Source organism: Elephantulus edwardii, unplaced genomic scaffold (genome assembly GCF_000299155.1).
Source record: "Elephantulus edwardii isolate Elephantulus edwardi_28Jun2011 unplaced genomic scaffold, EleEdw1.0 scaffold00267, whole genome shotgun sequence".
NCBI lineage: Eukaryota > Metazoa > Chordata > Mammalia > Macroscelidea > Macroscelididae > Elephantulus > Elephantulus edwardii.
In genome coordinates this window covers 1537759-1553471 of record NW_006400017.1, presented here as the reverse complement: position 1 = coordinate 1553471, position 15713 = coordinate 1537759, and the positions used below count along the sequence as shown (strand labels likewise).

At 38.3% G+C, this 15713-nt stretch overlaps 1 protein-coding gene across 1 annotated transcript in view; it reads right to left on the bottom strand.

Annotated features, from left to right (window-relative positions):
• The window catches only part of KIAA0753 (KIAA0753 ortholog), a 61791-nt gene extending 46401 nt beyond the window's left edge, over positions 1–15390 (bottom strand). The window contains exons 1-6 of the mRNA XM_006899802.1: positions 15298–15390; positions 8278–8884; positions 6563–6669; positions 5221–5283; positions 4398–4613; positions 1754–1964 (exon numbers count right to left, since the gene is read on the bottom strand). Coding sequence (XP_006899864.1) covers positions 1754–1964; positions 4398–4613; positions 5221–5283; positions 6563–6669; positions 8278–8884; positions 15298–15390 — 1297 coding nt within the window. The remainder of the gene's footprint in view (positions 1–1753; positions 1965–4397; positions 4614–5220; positions 5284–6562; positions 6670–8277; positions 8885–15297) is intronic.
• Between the last annotated feature and the right edge of the window lie 323 nt (positions 15391–15713).

The following is a 15713-nucleotide window of genomic DNA, read 5'->3' as shown; positions in this document are numbered from 1 at the left end:
CTCTCTGATGCATAACAAGTGATAACAAAGATCATGGCCTGTATCAGACTCACCTTAGTCTCCAGAGAGACACCACTGCTCTTCAGTATTTTGGAGGGGTTCCTAACAGCCGACTTTCCCATGGCAATGCGTCTTTTAATTTCCTGGCTACTGGTGCCAAGAGTGTTAACACATAATGTACAGTTTTATAAAAATTTTGTCTGAATTAACTAAAAAACTCTTAATAATACAGAATTTTCTTTTGACTAGTAAGCTCTGGTTGTTTAGTCGTAAGGAATTGTACTACAAACACAAGGATATACAGTTCAAATCTACCAGCTGCTCTGCAGAACAAAGATGGGCCATCTCTTCCTGTGAAATTAACTGCCTCTGAAGAACCACTAGAAGGTCAGTTTTGGTTCGGTTCTAACTCGATGGTACTCAGAAATAACAATCACCTCTGTAAGGAGCCCTGACGACTCAGTGGTTTTTCACTCATTCACTGTTTGGAGGCTCAAAGATCTAACAGCCTGGTTCTGTAAAGATACTCACAAACCTTTGGGGCATTTCTATTCTATCTTGCAGGATTGCTATGTGTTAAGAATTCATCTGGACAGGACAGGCTTTTTATTTTTACCTTCTCTAAGGGAGTGAAAAAGAGATATGGTGGCCTAGTGGGTAAGGAGTTGTGCTGCTCCATGGGAGAAATTCAGCCATCTTCTCCCATCTAATTTACAGCCTCTGAAACCTGCTGGAGAGTCAGGGAAGAGTTGGTTCCAGCTTGATAGCACGTAACAATTACATGGGAAAGTATATCTTACACTTCAACATCAAAAAAAAAAATTCAACTTGTCTATTAGGCAACATCAGAATAGATGGAGAACAGACAGAAGCTATTAACAAGTTCATTTTTCTAGAGCTATAATCAACACCAACGGTAGCTCTGCAGTCAAGGAACTCTTTAAAGCACTAAAGAGAAAGGATATCAATTTAAAGACTAATGTGTGCCTGACCCAAGCTGTAGTATTTTCAGTTGTTCCATATGCAAGTGAAAGCTAGTCAATAAATCAGGATGCTTGAAGAAGTTATAGATGCTTTTGAATTGTGTTGGCAAAGAGTCAGCCGCCAATGTTGTTGCTGTTGTGTGCCATCCAGTCAGGGTGACTCATATTTGACCCTGTGGCAGGTTTTCAGAGGTGGTAAATCACATAAGAGAATGCCTAACTTTCTCCAACAGATGTGAACCATGTTGCCTTCAGGATAGCAGCGCAGGTCCTTATCACTTGGCAGTGAGCTGTCAAAAAATTACCAAATCTGTCTTAAAGAAACTAGGCCAGTATGCCCCTTAGAAGGAAGGGTGGTAATAAGCTTCATCTCATGAACACTGGCCATGCTGTCAGGAGAAGTCAATCCTTGGCAAAGGTATCATGGAAAGATAGAGGGTCAGTAGAACATATGAATAGCCTCAAAAAGATGAACTGACAGTGACTGCAACCTCAGACACCACGGAGACTGTGAGTTCAGGACAGGCTGAGGTTCTAGTATGTCATCCACAGAGCTGTATTTGACTCAGTGGAACCTAACAACAACATGACACAATGTTAGTAGCCTCTACCCCAATGAAGCACCTTAGTTACTATTTACTTATTCTAACTCAAGTCCACTGGGGACTAGGCTCTAAATTCTGATGTTTCTCTTCAATACAGTAACTATGACAGTCCAGAGAATTTCAAAGAATAAAATTATCTTGCAATAAACATTTGAAGCCACATACCAGCAAGAAGCTTCTTTGAAACCAAAGGTCGTTGTGCTGCTTGTGGGAACACCTCCCCTCCTTCCAAGGGTCTCCTCTCACTCTTTGAGGATGCACTTGGCCATTTCTCTAAGACCCTTCGGCTACCGATGGGAAATCTGCTCCGAACTTCAGTGAAACATTTCTTCACCTTTTTTGGTGACAGTTTCTTTTCCAGGAGGGATTCCAAATTCTATCATGAAACAGTCAATTATTTTCTCAGCTCATGTCACAAAAGCACACTTTTTAACCACAAAAATGAAAATAAGCACTCAAAAAATGTGTGAATAAAATTTATTTCTAATGGTCAGAAAATGTTGTTTTAAAATGTTCTACTTTAGAGTGTCTATTAATAAACAATTTGTACATTTTTAATTACTTCTACAAACAGAAGAAAAAGGACTTTTCAAGGGTACTCAAATAGTAACATTTAGATTTATTCTTTTAGAAATTAACTAATTCTCAGAATAGTCTTATGTGCTTTATTTTTTATTGTTGCACATTTTCTTTCCCCTCAATGCACTCCTCATTCTAGACTGCTGTCATACATACAATGTCTAATCATATATTCTTTTCAGACAGTTCCTCCCCTCCTATGATCTAATTCAGTGTTCATTATCTATCCACTCTACCCCTAAGCCCTCCATGTCTGTCCTATTTTAAAACAGAGGTATTTGCAGTATCTATCCTTTTCTGAGATTATTTCAATCAATATAATGTTCTTTGGGCTCCCTGATGTTGTATAATGTTTTACAAGTTCAATGTTTTTCAATATTCTATTGTGCGAATGTACCACAGATTCTTTATCCATTCATTCGTTAATGGGCATTTGGTTGCTTCCATCTCTTTGCTACTGTGAATAACACAGCAATAAACAAGGGTGTGCATATATTTGTTTAAGTCAAAGCTCTCGTTTCTTTAGGGTATAATCCCAGTAGTGGGATTGCTGGGTCAAATGTTATTTCCATTTCCAAGTTTTTTAGAAGGTGCCAGACTGCCTTCCATAGTGGCTGTACCATTTTACATTCCCACCAGGGCATAAGGGGTCTAATCTGTCCATAACCTCAAAAGCATTTGCTGTTTGCTGTCCTCTTGAGCTCTGCTATTGTGGCTGGGATGAGATGTTATCTCATAGTTGTTTTGAAGTCTTCTATGCTTTAAAAGCATTTAAATTCCCAGTGAAAACCTCACAAATTCATATATTATTTTTGACACACATTTCACAGTGTAAAGGAAACTTAAAGAGACTGCTAGCTTTGCTCACTTAGCTATCACATTATCTGTGGAGATCTGTGTACCCTTAAAAAAAAAAGCATATACTCCATAGGTGGTCTCATATTCATCGGGTGGAGTGAAAGTGTCACAAAATAAAGAAAAGTGAAAATAAAGAGGTTTACTTCACTTAATAATCAAATACTCCTTTAAAAAGCTGTGGACTGGAATAGCACATCAATATGAAAAATAGTAAGTGTATCATAACAGTATTTGCAAAAGCAATAAAGATAAACATTATGTCATTTTTTTTCTCTAGCTAGTAAGGTCAGATTGTATCAACGCCATCTTTTATTTGTGCATAAAAAGATACGGTACAGTGAAAATAACATTAAAATGAGACTCAGGAGACAAATTTAATTTAAACATCAAGAGAAGCAATTGGGAAATCTCTCTAGTTATGGAACTAAAAAAACCCCCAAAACAAAACAAAACAAAACAAAACTGTACCACAGCTCTGCAATCCCAAAGGTGCGTGGTTCGAATCCACCAGATGCTCTGCTGAAGGAGGGACAATCTCCTCCTATACCAGTCAGATCTGATTTGACGGTACATGCACAAAAGATAATAAATTTTTTTTTTTTAAAAAAAAACTGTACCACAGTAGCAATACACCTACTGCAAATAATTGTGCTGCAGTAAGGATCAAATAGAGTTAGGTCTCAACACTTTATGTATTTCAAAGAACTACAAAAATCTAAAGGAAGAGCGTCATTATTGTCTTTGTCACAGATTAGAATGCTTTCCATTCCTATGTGGCGCATACCAGGGAAAGTCTACCTGTTGTTGGGATTCCAATAGTCTCCAGTCAAATCATGGGATTTCAGTTTGTTTGTCTTTTAAAAGCTATCAAGAGTAAACATCAGTATTCTAACTGTAGCATTAATCAGAGAGTAGTATTTTCTTTTCTTCATAATATTGGCTAACTGACATGATTAAGGATGGAATATGCTAATTAATGGAACTAGCTAAGAACTGTTATGTGTCACCAATTCTCAAAGAAGTAAAACACAAAGAGGACAGAGATTAGAGAGTACAAACAATAATGTGCTTCTTCTTCATCTCAATGTAAAGCTTTAACTTTCAAGGTAATGAAACAAAACCTAGTCAAACTAGGTGACAGCATTACTTCTCTGTCTTGAAATAATGTACTTAAAATAGGTTTATATATCAAGCTTATTCAACATGTGTATTTTTTCTCCTTCAAGTCTCGTTCAAGCTAGGAAGACAGGGACCGACCCTGGCTGGCTGCCTCTGGAGACTCTGCTAGCTCTCCAGTCTGTAGGCACAGTGCCATTTCTGCTCTGAGGGCGGAGAGCAATAGTTTTTGTATCAACTGGAGTCAATTTCATACCTCAATTTGTTGTAGGATATCTAGAACCACATCAGGAACAGAAGGATCAGAATCTAACTTGGCAGAACAAAGTGAGAGCTGGCGGATGAGACTGCCTAGTTCCCGACAGCGAGCAGGAACTGGCTGTTCTCCTCGGTCCGTAAACTGAGTGACAAACATCTGTAAGGCCCGAATGGCTCCACGGTGGGCAGCTGTCAGCCGGGACACTGCCCATGACTGTCAGTAAATAAGATGGAAAAAGTTATTTCAATGTTCAGAACCTCCTAACAGTAACTCATCCCAAAATTAAGATTTGTAGCTCTCTTTCCAGAGGGTTCTTTCTACAGACATTTTCATAATAAAGAAAAATAAAGTTTAAAGATTTTCCAGTGACAAAGTCTTTGGTCTTCCTGGTCATAGTTTCTTACACTAGTAGCAACAACAATTTATTTTTCAATCAATAGATTCATCAGAAGGCAACCTAATATTTAGAATGAAGTGTTCACTCCATCATTACAGGTTTTCTACAAACATCAAAAATAGAGAACCTACATGTTGTATGATGAGGAATCATCTCACATACTTCAGGCATGCTGCCAGGAGGGGCTATTTGGAGAGGGACATGATCCCGAGAAGGGTGAAGGGTGGTGAAGGGGAGGAAGACCCTTAACCAGGTGGACTGGCATGATGAGTGCAGCAATGGGCTCTTGTGTGTCAGCAAATAAGAGGATGACACAGGATAGAACAGGGTTTAGATATTTTGTTCATAGGGTCATTATGAGTCGTACTCAACCTGAAGGCACCTAACAACAAAATTATTGATCCTAATTTAATTACCTCTTACCTTCTTAGTGTGCTTAATTTTCTGTGGACTCAATTTATCCAATTCTTCCTGGATTTCTTTTACCTGTTTTATAAAAGAAATATTTTAAACTTCATACCTTCTCACTGTTTTTGTAGAAAGGAATACATCTTGTTCACATATACAACCACTATTAGTTGGTGTCACTTTAAAATGAGTAAAGACTCTCACTCATGTACCTATAATAGAGTTACTGGCTTCCAGTTCAAGGTGGTGAAGAGAGTAGCGATCACCCTTGGACTCCAAGTACTTTAAAATGAAGGAATGAAGATGGAAGTGACGTTGGAAAAGCTGGAGGGCCAGAAAACATAGCCTTTATTCTATTAAGCTACAGCCAGCAACTGAGAGAGCCACTCAAGTCTTTTAAGCAGAGGTCTGACATTGAAGGATTCACGTTTCAGAAGAGTTTCTAATGGCACCAAAGTACATAAAGGACTGAAAAACAACCCCAAAAAATACAATACTAATTCAGGCATTTTCTTTAAATGAAAAAGCTAAGATTCAAGTTCAAGGCAACTTCAGTGACACTAGAACTGAGGAAAAAGCTAACTAATGAGTAAGGCATTAAGATTAAAGCACTTGATTAAAAAAATCTAGTCATAATGTCAAAACTATAAACATCTGTTTATTAGCCACTAAATGTATGCTGAAAAACACTTTTTCATCTATTATCAACAACTATTACTGTTACTAAAGGAATAATCAAATCATTTACTATCTGTTAGGCTCTGACTGAATTATAAAGATCCTCTCCCTTTAGGGCTTCCTCACTGTCATCAAATCAGAACTGATTTACAGTTGACCCTCCAAGATTTTCAGAAGCTACACACTGCACAGGAGGAGTCTACTCATCTATTTATATACTTCCCTCAGAGCAGCTGGTGGATTCAAACTGTCTAACTCTGGATTGGCAGCACAACTCCCTACTTACTAGTCCACCAGAATACCCTTTGTCTATAACTACAGTCTGAAAATGGATAGTTGGTTTCAAAGTAACTGACTCACCTGATTCTATATGCAATAAATGTATGCTGAGCAACATGGCAACCATCCTAAGGAATCAACCCAACAGTCTATGGGCCCTCCAGTCAAGAACCACAGTCCAGGTAATCTGGCTATTCACATATAATATGCAAATATGTATCAAGGTTAATGACAAAAAAAAAAATTTCCATAGGTTAAAAAAATTTTTAAAAATCTAGCCTTAGTCTCTAAAGCATCTGTGTAGGACACTGTTGTACTAATGTTTCCGAGGCTGCAGAAAGTCTTAGAAATGCAGACCCCCCCCCCAGCACAGTGACCCACTCCTCCTTGGTTTTCCCACCTGCTGCTGGAGGACATAGAGTGTCCGGGCTGAACGTGTGGCTTGCTCCTGTCTCCGGATTCGGACTCGCCTTTCTTCATCTGGATCCAAAGTCTCTTCTAGCCTCCCTGCAAAGATTGGTTTTCCCAAATGTATATTATAAATCAAATAGAAAACCGTCAGAAAATGTCAATGACTCAAATGAAACAGTTTTAGATCTCTACTTTTGTTAAGGAAACAAGTGAGGCAGAAGAACACTATCATTTGTCATTCAAAAGCCAGGAGGGAAGTAGCAGTTTGATGCACTGACTCAACAGGTAAGGAGCAGGAAGACAGGAACCAGAACAAGCTTGTCTCCAGCCAGGAATTCCCTGAACCAAACCCAGCACACTGTCTATCAATAGGAAGCATTGCTCACCACTTGTGAATTCTTTACAGGGAATCAGGATCTGCAATGCCTTGTTATGCAGAAATCTTTATCACCTATTCTTATGTTACTTTCATACTTTCTAATCTTAAATCCAAGAGCAATCTTTGGTTAAGGACCAAAATTACTAAACATCTAAAGTTTCCATACATTTGTCAGGAAGCATACCCACATACAGTTATGCCCCACATTCTCATAAGACTGGCTCGAAGAAACTGTTTCTGGAAAACTGCCCAAGGGAGATGCAGTCACTTCCGTTCATTCCAATCAGTGGCTTTCAAATATGTTTACACAAACAATTCTTGAGCAAACCCAAACATGCAAATCAGATAAAAGCAGCCTTTTGACAGTGCATTTTCTAAGCCCAAACTTTTAATATTTACTCATTAGAAGCCAGGGTTGAAAAATGTGAAATCAGGAACTGTGGATGTAGATGCAATCTTACAGGAACCTACACAGTACAGTTCTCTCCCATTTGAGGTACACAAGGAAGAAATAGGATCCTCACATTTATGTGAACAAAAATGACAGCTGACTTCGGCAGGTTTTAATTGCTCACTTTGTGGATGCAGCCCTGCTACAGAGCAGCCCTTCGGGAACATTAGTGAGCACTTACTTCAGTGCCACCAAAAGGGTGGGCAGTGGAAGGGGGCCTCCCCTAAAGTGTTATCAGTCCACGACAAGACAAGCGCAAAAAACTGAAAGCATGTATTTATATAATTTATAGCAATCTGTCATTGTCACTGACTCTCCAGTGGGTTTCGGAGGCAGTAAACGGCACAGGAGATTTCCCATCATTCTTGCAAGGTGGATTTGAACCACCAGGAAGAAAAGATATGGCTTGAGTTAGCAGTTGCAAATACCTATGGACTTACACCACCAGAGTGCCATAAAGCACCTATGTTTTCTTTTAGAAAATAAAAAATCCTTTTGCCAGAGGACATAAGAATAAAGAAGGAAAACATTATAGGATACTCTGCACTCAGGGACAGAAAAATTTAAGTGCAGACAGCAGGTACTCTAAATCCTGGACTGGCAGTCAGTCACTTCACTTACAAAGAACAGCCTACACTGAAGTTGCTGCTTCACAGACTTTGGCTGGAAACAGGGGTTAGCAAGGTGCAAACTCTCCAGAGAAAAAAAATAGGGTAATCAAACACAAAGTCCAACTATCTTTTCATGAGGGTAAATACATGAGTGAGCCAACAAACAGGAAGCGGGCAGGAGTTTAGGGAGGTTCAAATGAAAACATTTAAAGTCTCCTACAGTCAGGACCTCTCCTCAAATAAAGACTCTTACTTTTTCTTACCTTTTTTAGTGACCTCTTCAATTCTCTGTATACAACTGCTCAATTCTTTCCGGAGCCGCTGAATTTCTAACAGGCTTTTGTGGTCACCTATCATAGGATTAGGCTGAGGTCCTGGATCCCGGGTGGGTGGTGAACTTGGCACAGTAAGGTCCGACTGTCCTGGATGAGAATGGTATACGTATACTTTGGCACCTGAGCTGGAAATTTCAACCTTGGATGGCCGATGGCTGCATGGAAAGATGTCCTGACTTTTTGATTCCTTCCTTCCAACCTTGTGTTCACATATTTTAGACTTCACATGTGTGCATTTCTGAGAGATCTGGGGCTGGATTTTGAGATGCTGTTCTTTCATATGTTCTTCAAACTGTCTCCGTTTCACATCTCGTTTGGCCAGGTGGACAGCATAGCTAAGTTTCTCTTCTGAGATGATGGAAAATGAAAGAGAACTGCTCAGGTCAGGCCTATTTCTAAAATCAGAATCCTTACAAGAATATGATTCATTGTAGCAGTGCTTCAGTTTTTCAATTCGAATTGCATGTGGACAGGAATATCTGATCGCCAAATTGCTTGGATGTGGAGGAACATTCCTATTAAATTGTAGCTGGTTCTTTAAAAAGAAATAAATAAAAGCACATGTTAGATAAAGGATGTATTAGCTGGTATATGCTTATAATCCAGTATCTAAAATTCTATCAGAAAGTAATTAGTGCTAAGCAGTAACATACTGGAGAGGATGTGGTGGAATTATAAAATGGTACAACCCTCTAGAAGACAGTTTGCCATTTCCTAAAAAAAAAAAAAAACAAAAAAACAAACAAACAAAAAAAAAACCCCAACCAAAAAAACATAGAAACTTCTTAAGTCAGCTATTCCACCCCTAAAAATATAATCCAAGGAAATCACAATTGAGACAGAAATGAAGAGTTGTACACCAATGTTCACAATAGCCATTCATCACTTCAGGAACATGGAAACAGCCCAAATGTCCAACCACAACTGAACAGATTAAGAAACTGTGGTACATTCACATCATGAAGTACTGTGTAGTACTAAGGAACAATGATTATAGGTTAACTAGTAAAACGTGTACAGGGATTCAAGAGGGAAAGGGATAGGAACAGACGTGTGAGGATAAGTAGGGGGGAAATCATAGGGTGGCACAATCTGGTGGGTGGAAGGAGAGGGTAAAAAAAATAAAAAAAAGATCCAGCGGAGATCTGAAAAGATGGAGTAATGGTAGGAATGGTCCAATGGTGACTGATTTTATAACACACAATGTATGGGAATGAGTTAATGAATCATAAATCCTATTTGTCATACACAAATATAAGTTCATAAAATAAGTAAAAAAATACATGGGAGAAATCTTCAATAGGAGCCTTTTATTAGACTTCTTTTTTAATGACTTAATTTTCAGAAAATTTTAAAAAAAATTCTTTAATATCCTAAGAAAAATACAGATTAAAAACTATACTAAAGTAGTATTGTTGACCTTAGCACATTAGCAGGTGTGCGTGCATACCCACTCCCCAACAGAGTCTGTCAATAAGGCTGTGGAGAAACAAACACTCATATTTGGTTCTGGTGAGAAAGTAAATGTCCCCCAGCTTTATAGAAGGAAATGTGGCAACATTAACAAAACACCATATATGTTTACCTTTTGACCCAAAGACTGACTTCTAGAAACTTATCCCAATACAAATAAAACCCAAAAAGTAATAAAATAATTCAATTCTATCAGGTCAATTCCAACTAACAGTAACTCTACAGGATAGAAGTAAAACAGAAGTTAGCAGAGTTTCTGAGACTGTGAATCTGTATGAGAGCAGGCTCCTTCATCTCTCTCTTCTCAGGGGGCAGCTAGTGGGTTAAAACAACATTCTGGCCAGCCAAATGCCTCAAGCACAGCTGAACCAAGGTGCCTATGATATATATTCTTTGAATATGAAATTGTTTGTAACTGCAAATAGGAGAAGGGTGTGTGGGTGGAAACTGGATGGAAGGTTAAAGATGCTAACATTTCTTTTTTCATTTTTTTGGTATTTGGAATTGTGTTCCTGTTTCACACATACCAGAAAGAAAAGGCAACAGAAGGAGGTGGGAGGGAGAACAAAAGAAAAATAAAGTCTATGTTGTTGTTAGGTGCTATCAAATATGGCTCCCAGAGTGACCTTATGAACAGCCAACCTGAACAATGCCCTATCCTGTGCCATCCTCACCATCCTGAAACACTCAAGCCCACTGCTGAAATCACCATGTCAATCTATCTCACTGAAGGTCTTTCTCTCCTTTGCTGACTTGACCCCATCTTTCAAAGTATGATGTTCCTCACCAATGGAAGACTTGCCTAGCTACCTGTCCAGAGTATGAAAGACAAAGCTTCACCATCTGTCTCCAAAGAGCACTCCAGCTGCACCCTCTCCAAGACCTCTTTGCATGTTCTTAGCAGTACATGGGATATTCAGTACTCCAGCACCACACCTCAAAGGCATTAATTCTATCATTCAATGTCTAGGGATATTCAGTACTCCAGCACCACACCTCAAAGGCATTAATTCTATCATTGAATGTCTAGCTCTGATGCATAGCAGGGCAGGTGACCATGGTGTGAATTAGGCACACAGCCGTCTTCAAACCGGCACTGCTCTTCAGCACTCTGGAGAGGTCCTTGACAGTGGGCCTGCCCAGTGCAGTATGTCTCCTGATGCTCTAACAGCTGGTACCAAAGGTGTTGATTAGAAACCTCTAAAAATTAAACCAGCAGATACTAGTTAATGGAATAACATGCACAATTAAAAAGGAGAAGGAAAATAATAAAAGTAACTTCTAAAAACTCAAACTGTATTTATATGTTTTCAGGCTGAAAACAAAAAATAATCTAAACAAATACTGAACTCCAATTAGTGGGCTTCTCTCCCAAACACCTGAAGTCTGGGCTGAGATTCTGAAACTCTTTGTGCATTCTAGGATGTAAATATAATCTTAGGTAAAAGGAATCAGGTTTGGTACCATTGAAGAATTCAACTCAATGCTGTTGAGATGGAATCAACTCAGAGCTGACCATTCAGAAGGTTTTCAGGAGTTGTAAATCACATGAGAGGAGACTGTCCAATGGTCCTCCTCAGAGCAGTTGGTGGGCTAAAACCACCTCTGGGTTGGCTATGCAATTCCTTACTCCCCTAAGCATCCAGAGCTCCCTACTACTGAGGAAAGAAATTACAAATAAGGAAAATATTAAAAATATGGTAGAGTGCCTGAATAAGGACGACTGACAGAAACATTTGAGCTGTGGTATTGAAGAAGGTTGAATATTCCATGGACTGGCCAAAGAACGAACAAGTATGTCCTGAGAAAGGTGCAACCAGAGTATTCCTTGGAGGCAAGGAATCATCTCACATGCTTTGGACATGTTGTTAGGAGATGCTATTCATTGCAAAGGGACATCATACTTGGAAAGATGGGAAATCAAAAAAGGAGAGGAGAGGAAGACTCTCAATGAGGTGGATTGATACTGCCTATGGCAATGGGCTCAAATTGGTCGGTGATGATAAAGATGTCACAGGAATGGACAGGGTTCAGATCTCCTGTTCATAGGGAGTGTTAAGAGTCACACTCAATTGGACGGCACTTAACAACATGAACTCATGGGTTTAATTTAGACACACAGACAAACATAAAATGATAAAAAAGGAAGTGCTTATAAAGGTATGTGAGCGTGGATCTGCACAAAAATACAGGTATGTTTGCATGTGTACATATACACAAACAAGTATTCACATTTATCTTGATTCTGAGGTCCTAGCAACAATGACACCCACTAGTAATAAGCATACCCAGACAAGGAGCTCTGGTAGTGCAGTGCGTAATGTGACAGGTTGCTAATTAAATAGTTCATGGTTCAATTCTACCACTGCTCCTTACTAGAAAGGTAAGTAGTATCCTCTTACAAAAATTTATAGCTTCAGTCACCCAGTGGAGGGTAACATATGACCTGACTGGTGTGGGTGGTGCAGGCAGATATTAACTTCTAAATGCCATTCTGCACTTAAAGTGGATGAGTGCTAGAAAAATGGATCGTGCCAAGGATGGGATAGAGGAATGACAAGCTGAGCCTGGTCTACTTGTCCTTAAATTCATCTGAGTATCCAAACATGATCTCTGATTAATGAGAACAAGTCAAAGGGACAGAGGAGTTGGCTTGACTCTCACCAGTCAAATTATAGACAACTTAAATATAAAAATCATACTACAGAATTTACCCTACTAAATTACAGCCTGCACTAACAAAGATAAATGTGAGAAGAGAAAGCTCTTTCTTAGAATGGCAACAACTGATAAATGCAAAATGTATGATGAAGTTAGGGAGCTCTGGTGGCCTAGTGGAAAAAATGTTGCAATACTGAAGGCAGACAGTTCAAGGCCACCAGCGGCTCCGCAGGAAAATAGGCAATCTCATCCCATGAGATTAACTGTCTCTGAAAACCTGCCAGGCCAGAGGGTAAGCTATGAGTTGGTTCCAACCATATGGTATACAACAATAACAACACAAAGTTAGAAAAATCATTTGCCAAGACATCATAACAAAATGAATGAGGCAACAATCAATAACAGATGCTAAAATTAGGTGATGAATCTGAGAAGTAAAAGGAAATTTTTTAAAAATCTCGAAGATTGAGAATTCCTAATCACAAAAGTTAAGAGTAATTTTGTGATGGGGGGTCTCTGACAGAAATAATAACCAAATGATTTGTTACTATTACTGGCAGCAATGCAAGGTGTTCGAAATCACAGAAGCCCAAAAGGCTTGAGACGATTACCAGTGTTGAGACAAATCTCTACAAAGTACCTCTTGATATGAGGCAGTAAGAGGGACTCAGCCCTGTGTCAACGGTTTTCTTGCCAAACATGCTCAGCCTAAATCTCATTATGAAGGAATATCAGACAGATCCAAGTTGAGAAAAAATTCCCAAACAACTGCCATATTTTTCAAAAACTTAAGTGTAGTAAAATACAGAAATTTTTGATCTTAAGGAGACAACTCAATGCTACTAATAACCTCAGCATTTCTTTTGCTAAAGAATGTATTATCAGGACAAGTGACAAAAATCTCATTACGTTCATGGAATCCAGAACAATATTATTTCAATGTTAGTTTCCCAATTTTGATCACTGTGTTATTATGTTTATATAATTTTTATTTTTCACAAAACACATACAAGGTCACAGAAGTAGAAGGATCATCATGCGTGCAACTTCAGTAGTTCAGAAATAAAATGTATTCATGTGTGTACATATATGTATAGAGAAGACACAGTGAAGGTTAAAATTCGGAGATTACGGTAGGGTAGTATCCAGGAAGTCTATGTCACATAAAACAAACCACTACCCCAGATTATTTTCTTATTATCAGACTTTTTTCAGTCTGAAATCATATTAAAAAAACATTTTTAAGCAATGAGTTTTAAGCAACTCTCGAGAATGGTTACATTGAACAGTCATGACATCAAGTGTTGGCAAAGATGTGGAGCAACTGGAGCTCCCACCTGGTCCATAAGGATGGAAAATGGCATAACCACTTTTAAAGGTTAATAAAGGTCTGGCAGTTTCTTATTCAACTTACTCTATATCTACCCTAAAATTTCTGTTTGACTCACAGGAAATATGAATACATGTTCACAAAAAGATGCGTACAAGAATGTTTCTAGTAGCTTTATTTTTAATACCCCCACACAGGAAACAGCCTAGGTATGTCCATCACCAGAGAATACCTACACCACAGAATATTCTCAAAACTCACTCCCTTCAAGCAGGCTCCAACTCACAGCGACCCTCCACCATGGTGCTACAACGGAAATCACAAGAGAAGCCTGTCTACCTTGTTCTGAGAACCACTGGTAGATTCCAACTACCAGGGATGCACCTTTGGGTCAGCAGTACAATTTTTTAAAGTAAAGTGTTATATTTATGCCATCACAGCTCATTACTCAGTATTAAAAAGGAGCTAACAAGGAACAATGGGGCTGAATCTCAACATCATTACATAATGGTGGAGGGAGAAGGCTTACTCAAAGAGTACAAACCAAATGAAAGGGGAAACTAATCTACAATAGAAAAAAGTTTGAATAGTAGTTGATACTAGTGTATGTTAAGCTGCTCAGAAAGTTAAAAGATGGGATCCACCTAGGTATTCTTCTCTCATAAAGATTTACCACCTCAGAAACCCAACAGAGCATTGCTATGGGTCAGAATCAACTCAATGGCTGTGTGAGTCTGGCTGTCTGCTTATTTCAAGGGGTGAGGACATGAGAACTTTCTGAGGTAATGAAGATGAACTTTCTGAGGTAATGGAGATGATCTTTATCTTGATGTAAGTACAGGTTTTATGAGAATGTAGCCTAAAACTCAACAGATAGTTTAAAATGTGTGCCTTCTAGCATAAATTTTACATCAAAAGAAAAGAAACTGTAAAGACTGAACTCAAGTGATTTGAAAGTTGACATAGTTAGGGTACATTATGGCTGCAATTTACTTGGAAGTGTGTCAAAAATAGATGGCTTGACTATGGATCTCAAGAGGGATGGATCAAAAATAGATATAGGATTAAAAAATCAATAAAATATTAACTGCTAATCACTATAAATTTCAACTTTCAAGACACTTTGAAAAAAAACAAAAGACACTTTGAGGTCCAGTGGGAAAAACCAAATAAAAACTATGAGCTAATATTAGGAATTAATCTTCTGGGTCTATTTTCTTAAGTGTAATAATGACATTAAGGATAAGCAGAATTTCATTTTAGAAGTATTTAGAAATATTTAGCTGTATCACAATTATTTGTACCTTACTTTGAAATTATTCAACAAAGACTACAGATGACTGGGAAAACAGAAAACTAGGGCAAAATGTTAAAAATTATTCAATCTAGCCAGTAAATTAAAGTGTTTACTTGCCCTTTCCTTTTAACTTTCCTTTATGTTTGAAATGTCTCAAAGTAAAAAGTTAGAAAACAAGGAAAATTACCTCAATGTGAAGTTTCCTGAAGTCAGGTCTTCCATCTATTTGGGTATCGGGTGCAAGATGAACACAGGCTGGAATAGGTCTGTCCGGCCCCATTGCTCTGGATGGCACAAAACAAGAGTGGGGGACCTAGTCACCAGCCAACAGATCTTTCTTGGAACCATTGCCTAAAATGAAAAACTACTTTCAGATCAACAGTTTAAATGGAAAAGAAAAAACAAGGTCATGCAGATAAGACAAGATTTTAGAAATAACAAACTTATACTCGAGTGATTAAGAACAGGCATATGAATTTTTCCCATTTACAAATAAATATAACCATGCTTCTGAAATTTTAATTTCTTAAAAAGAAAAATGCAGGCCTATACTAATTTAATGACAATGTTACATTCTTTTCATTTGGAATTTCAACTCTCCCA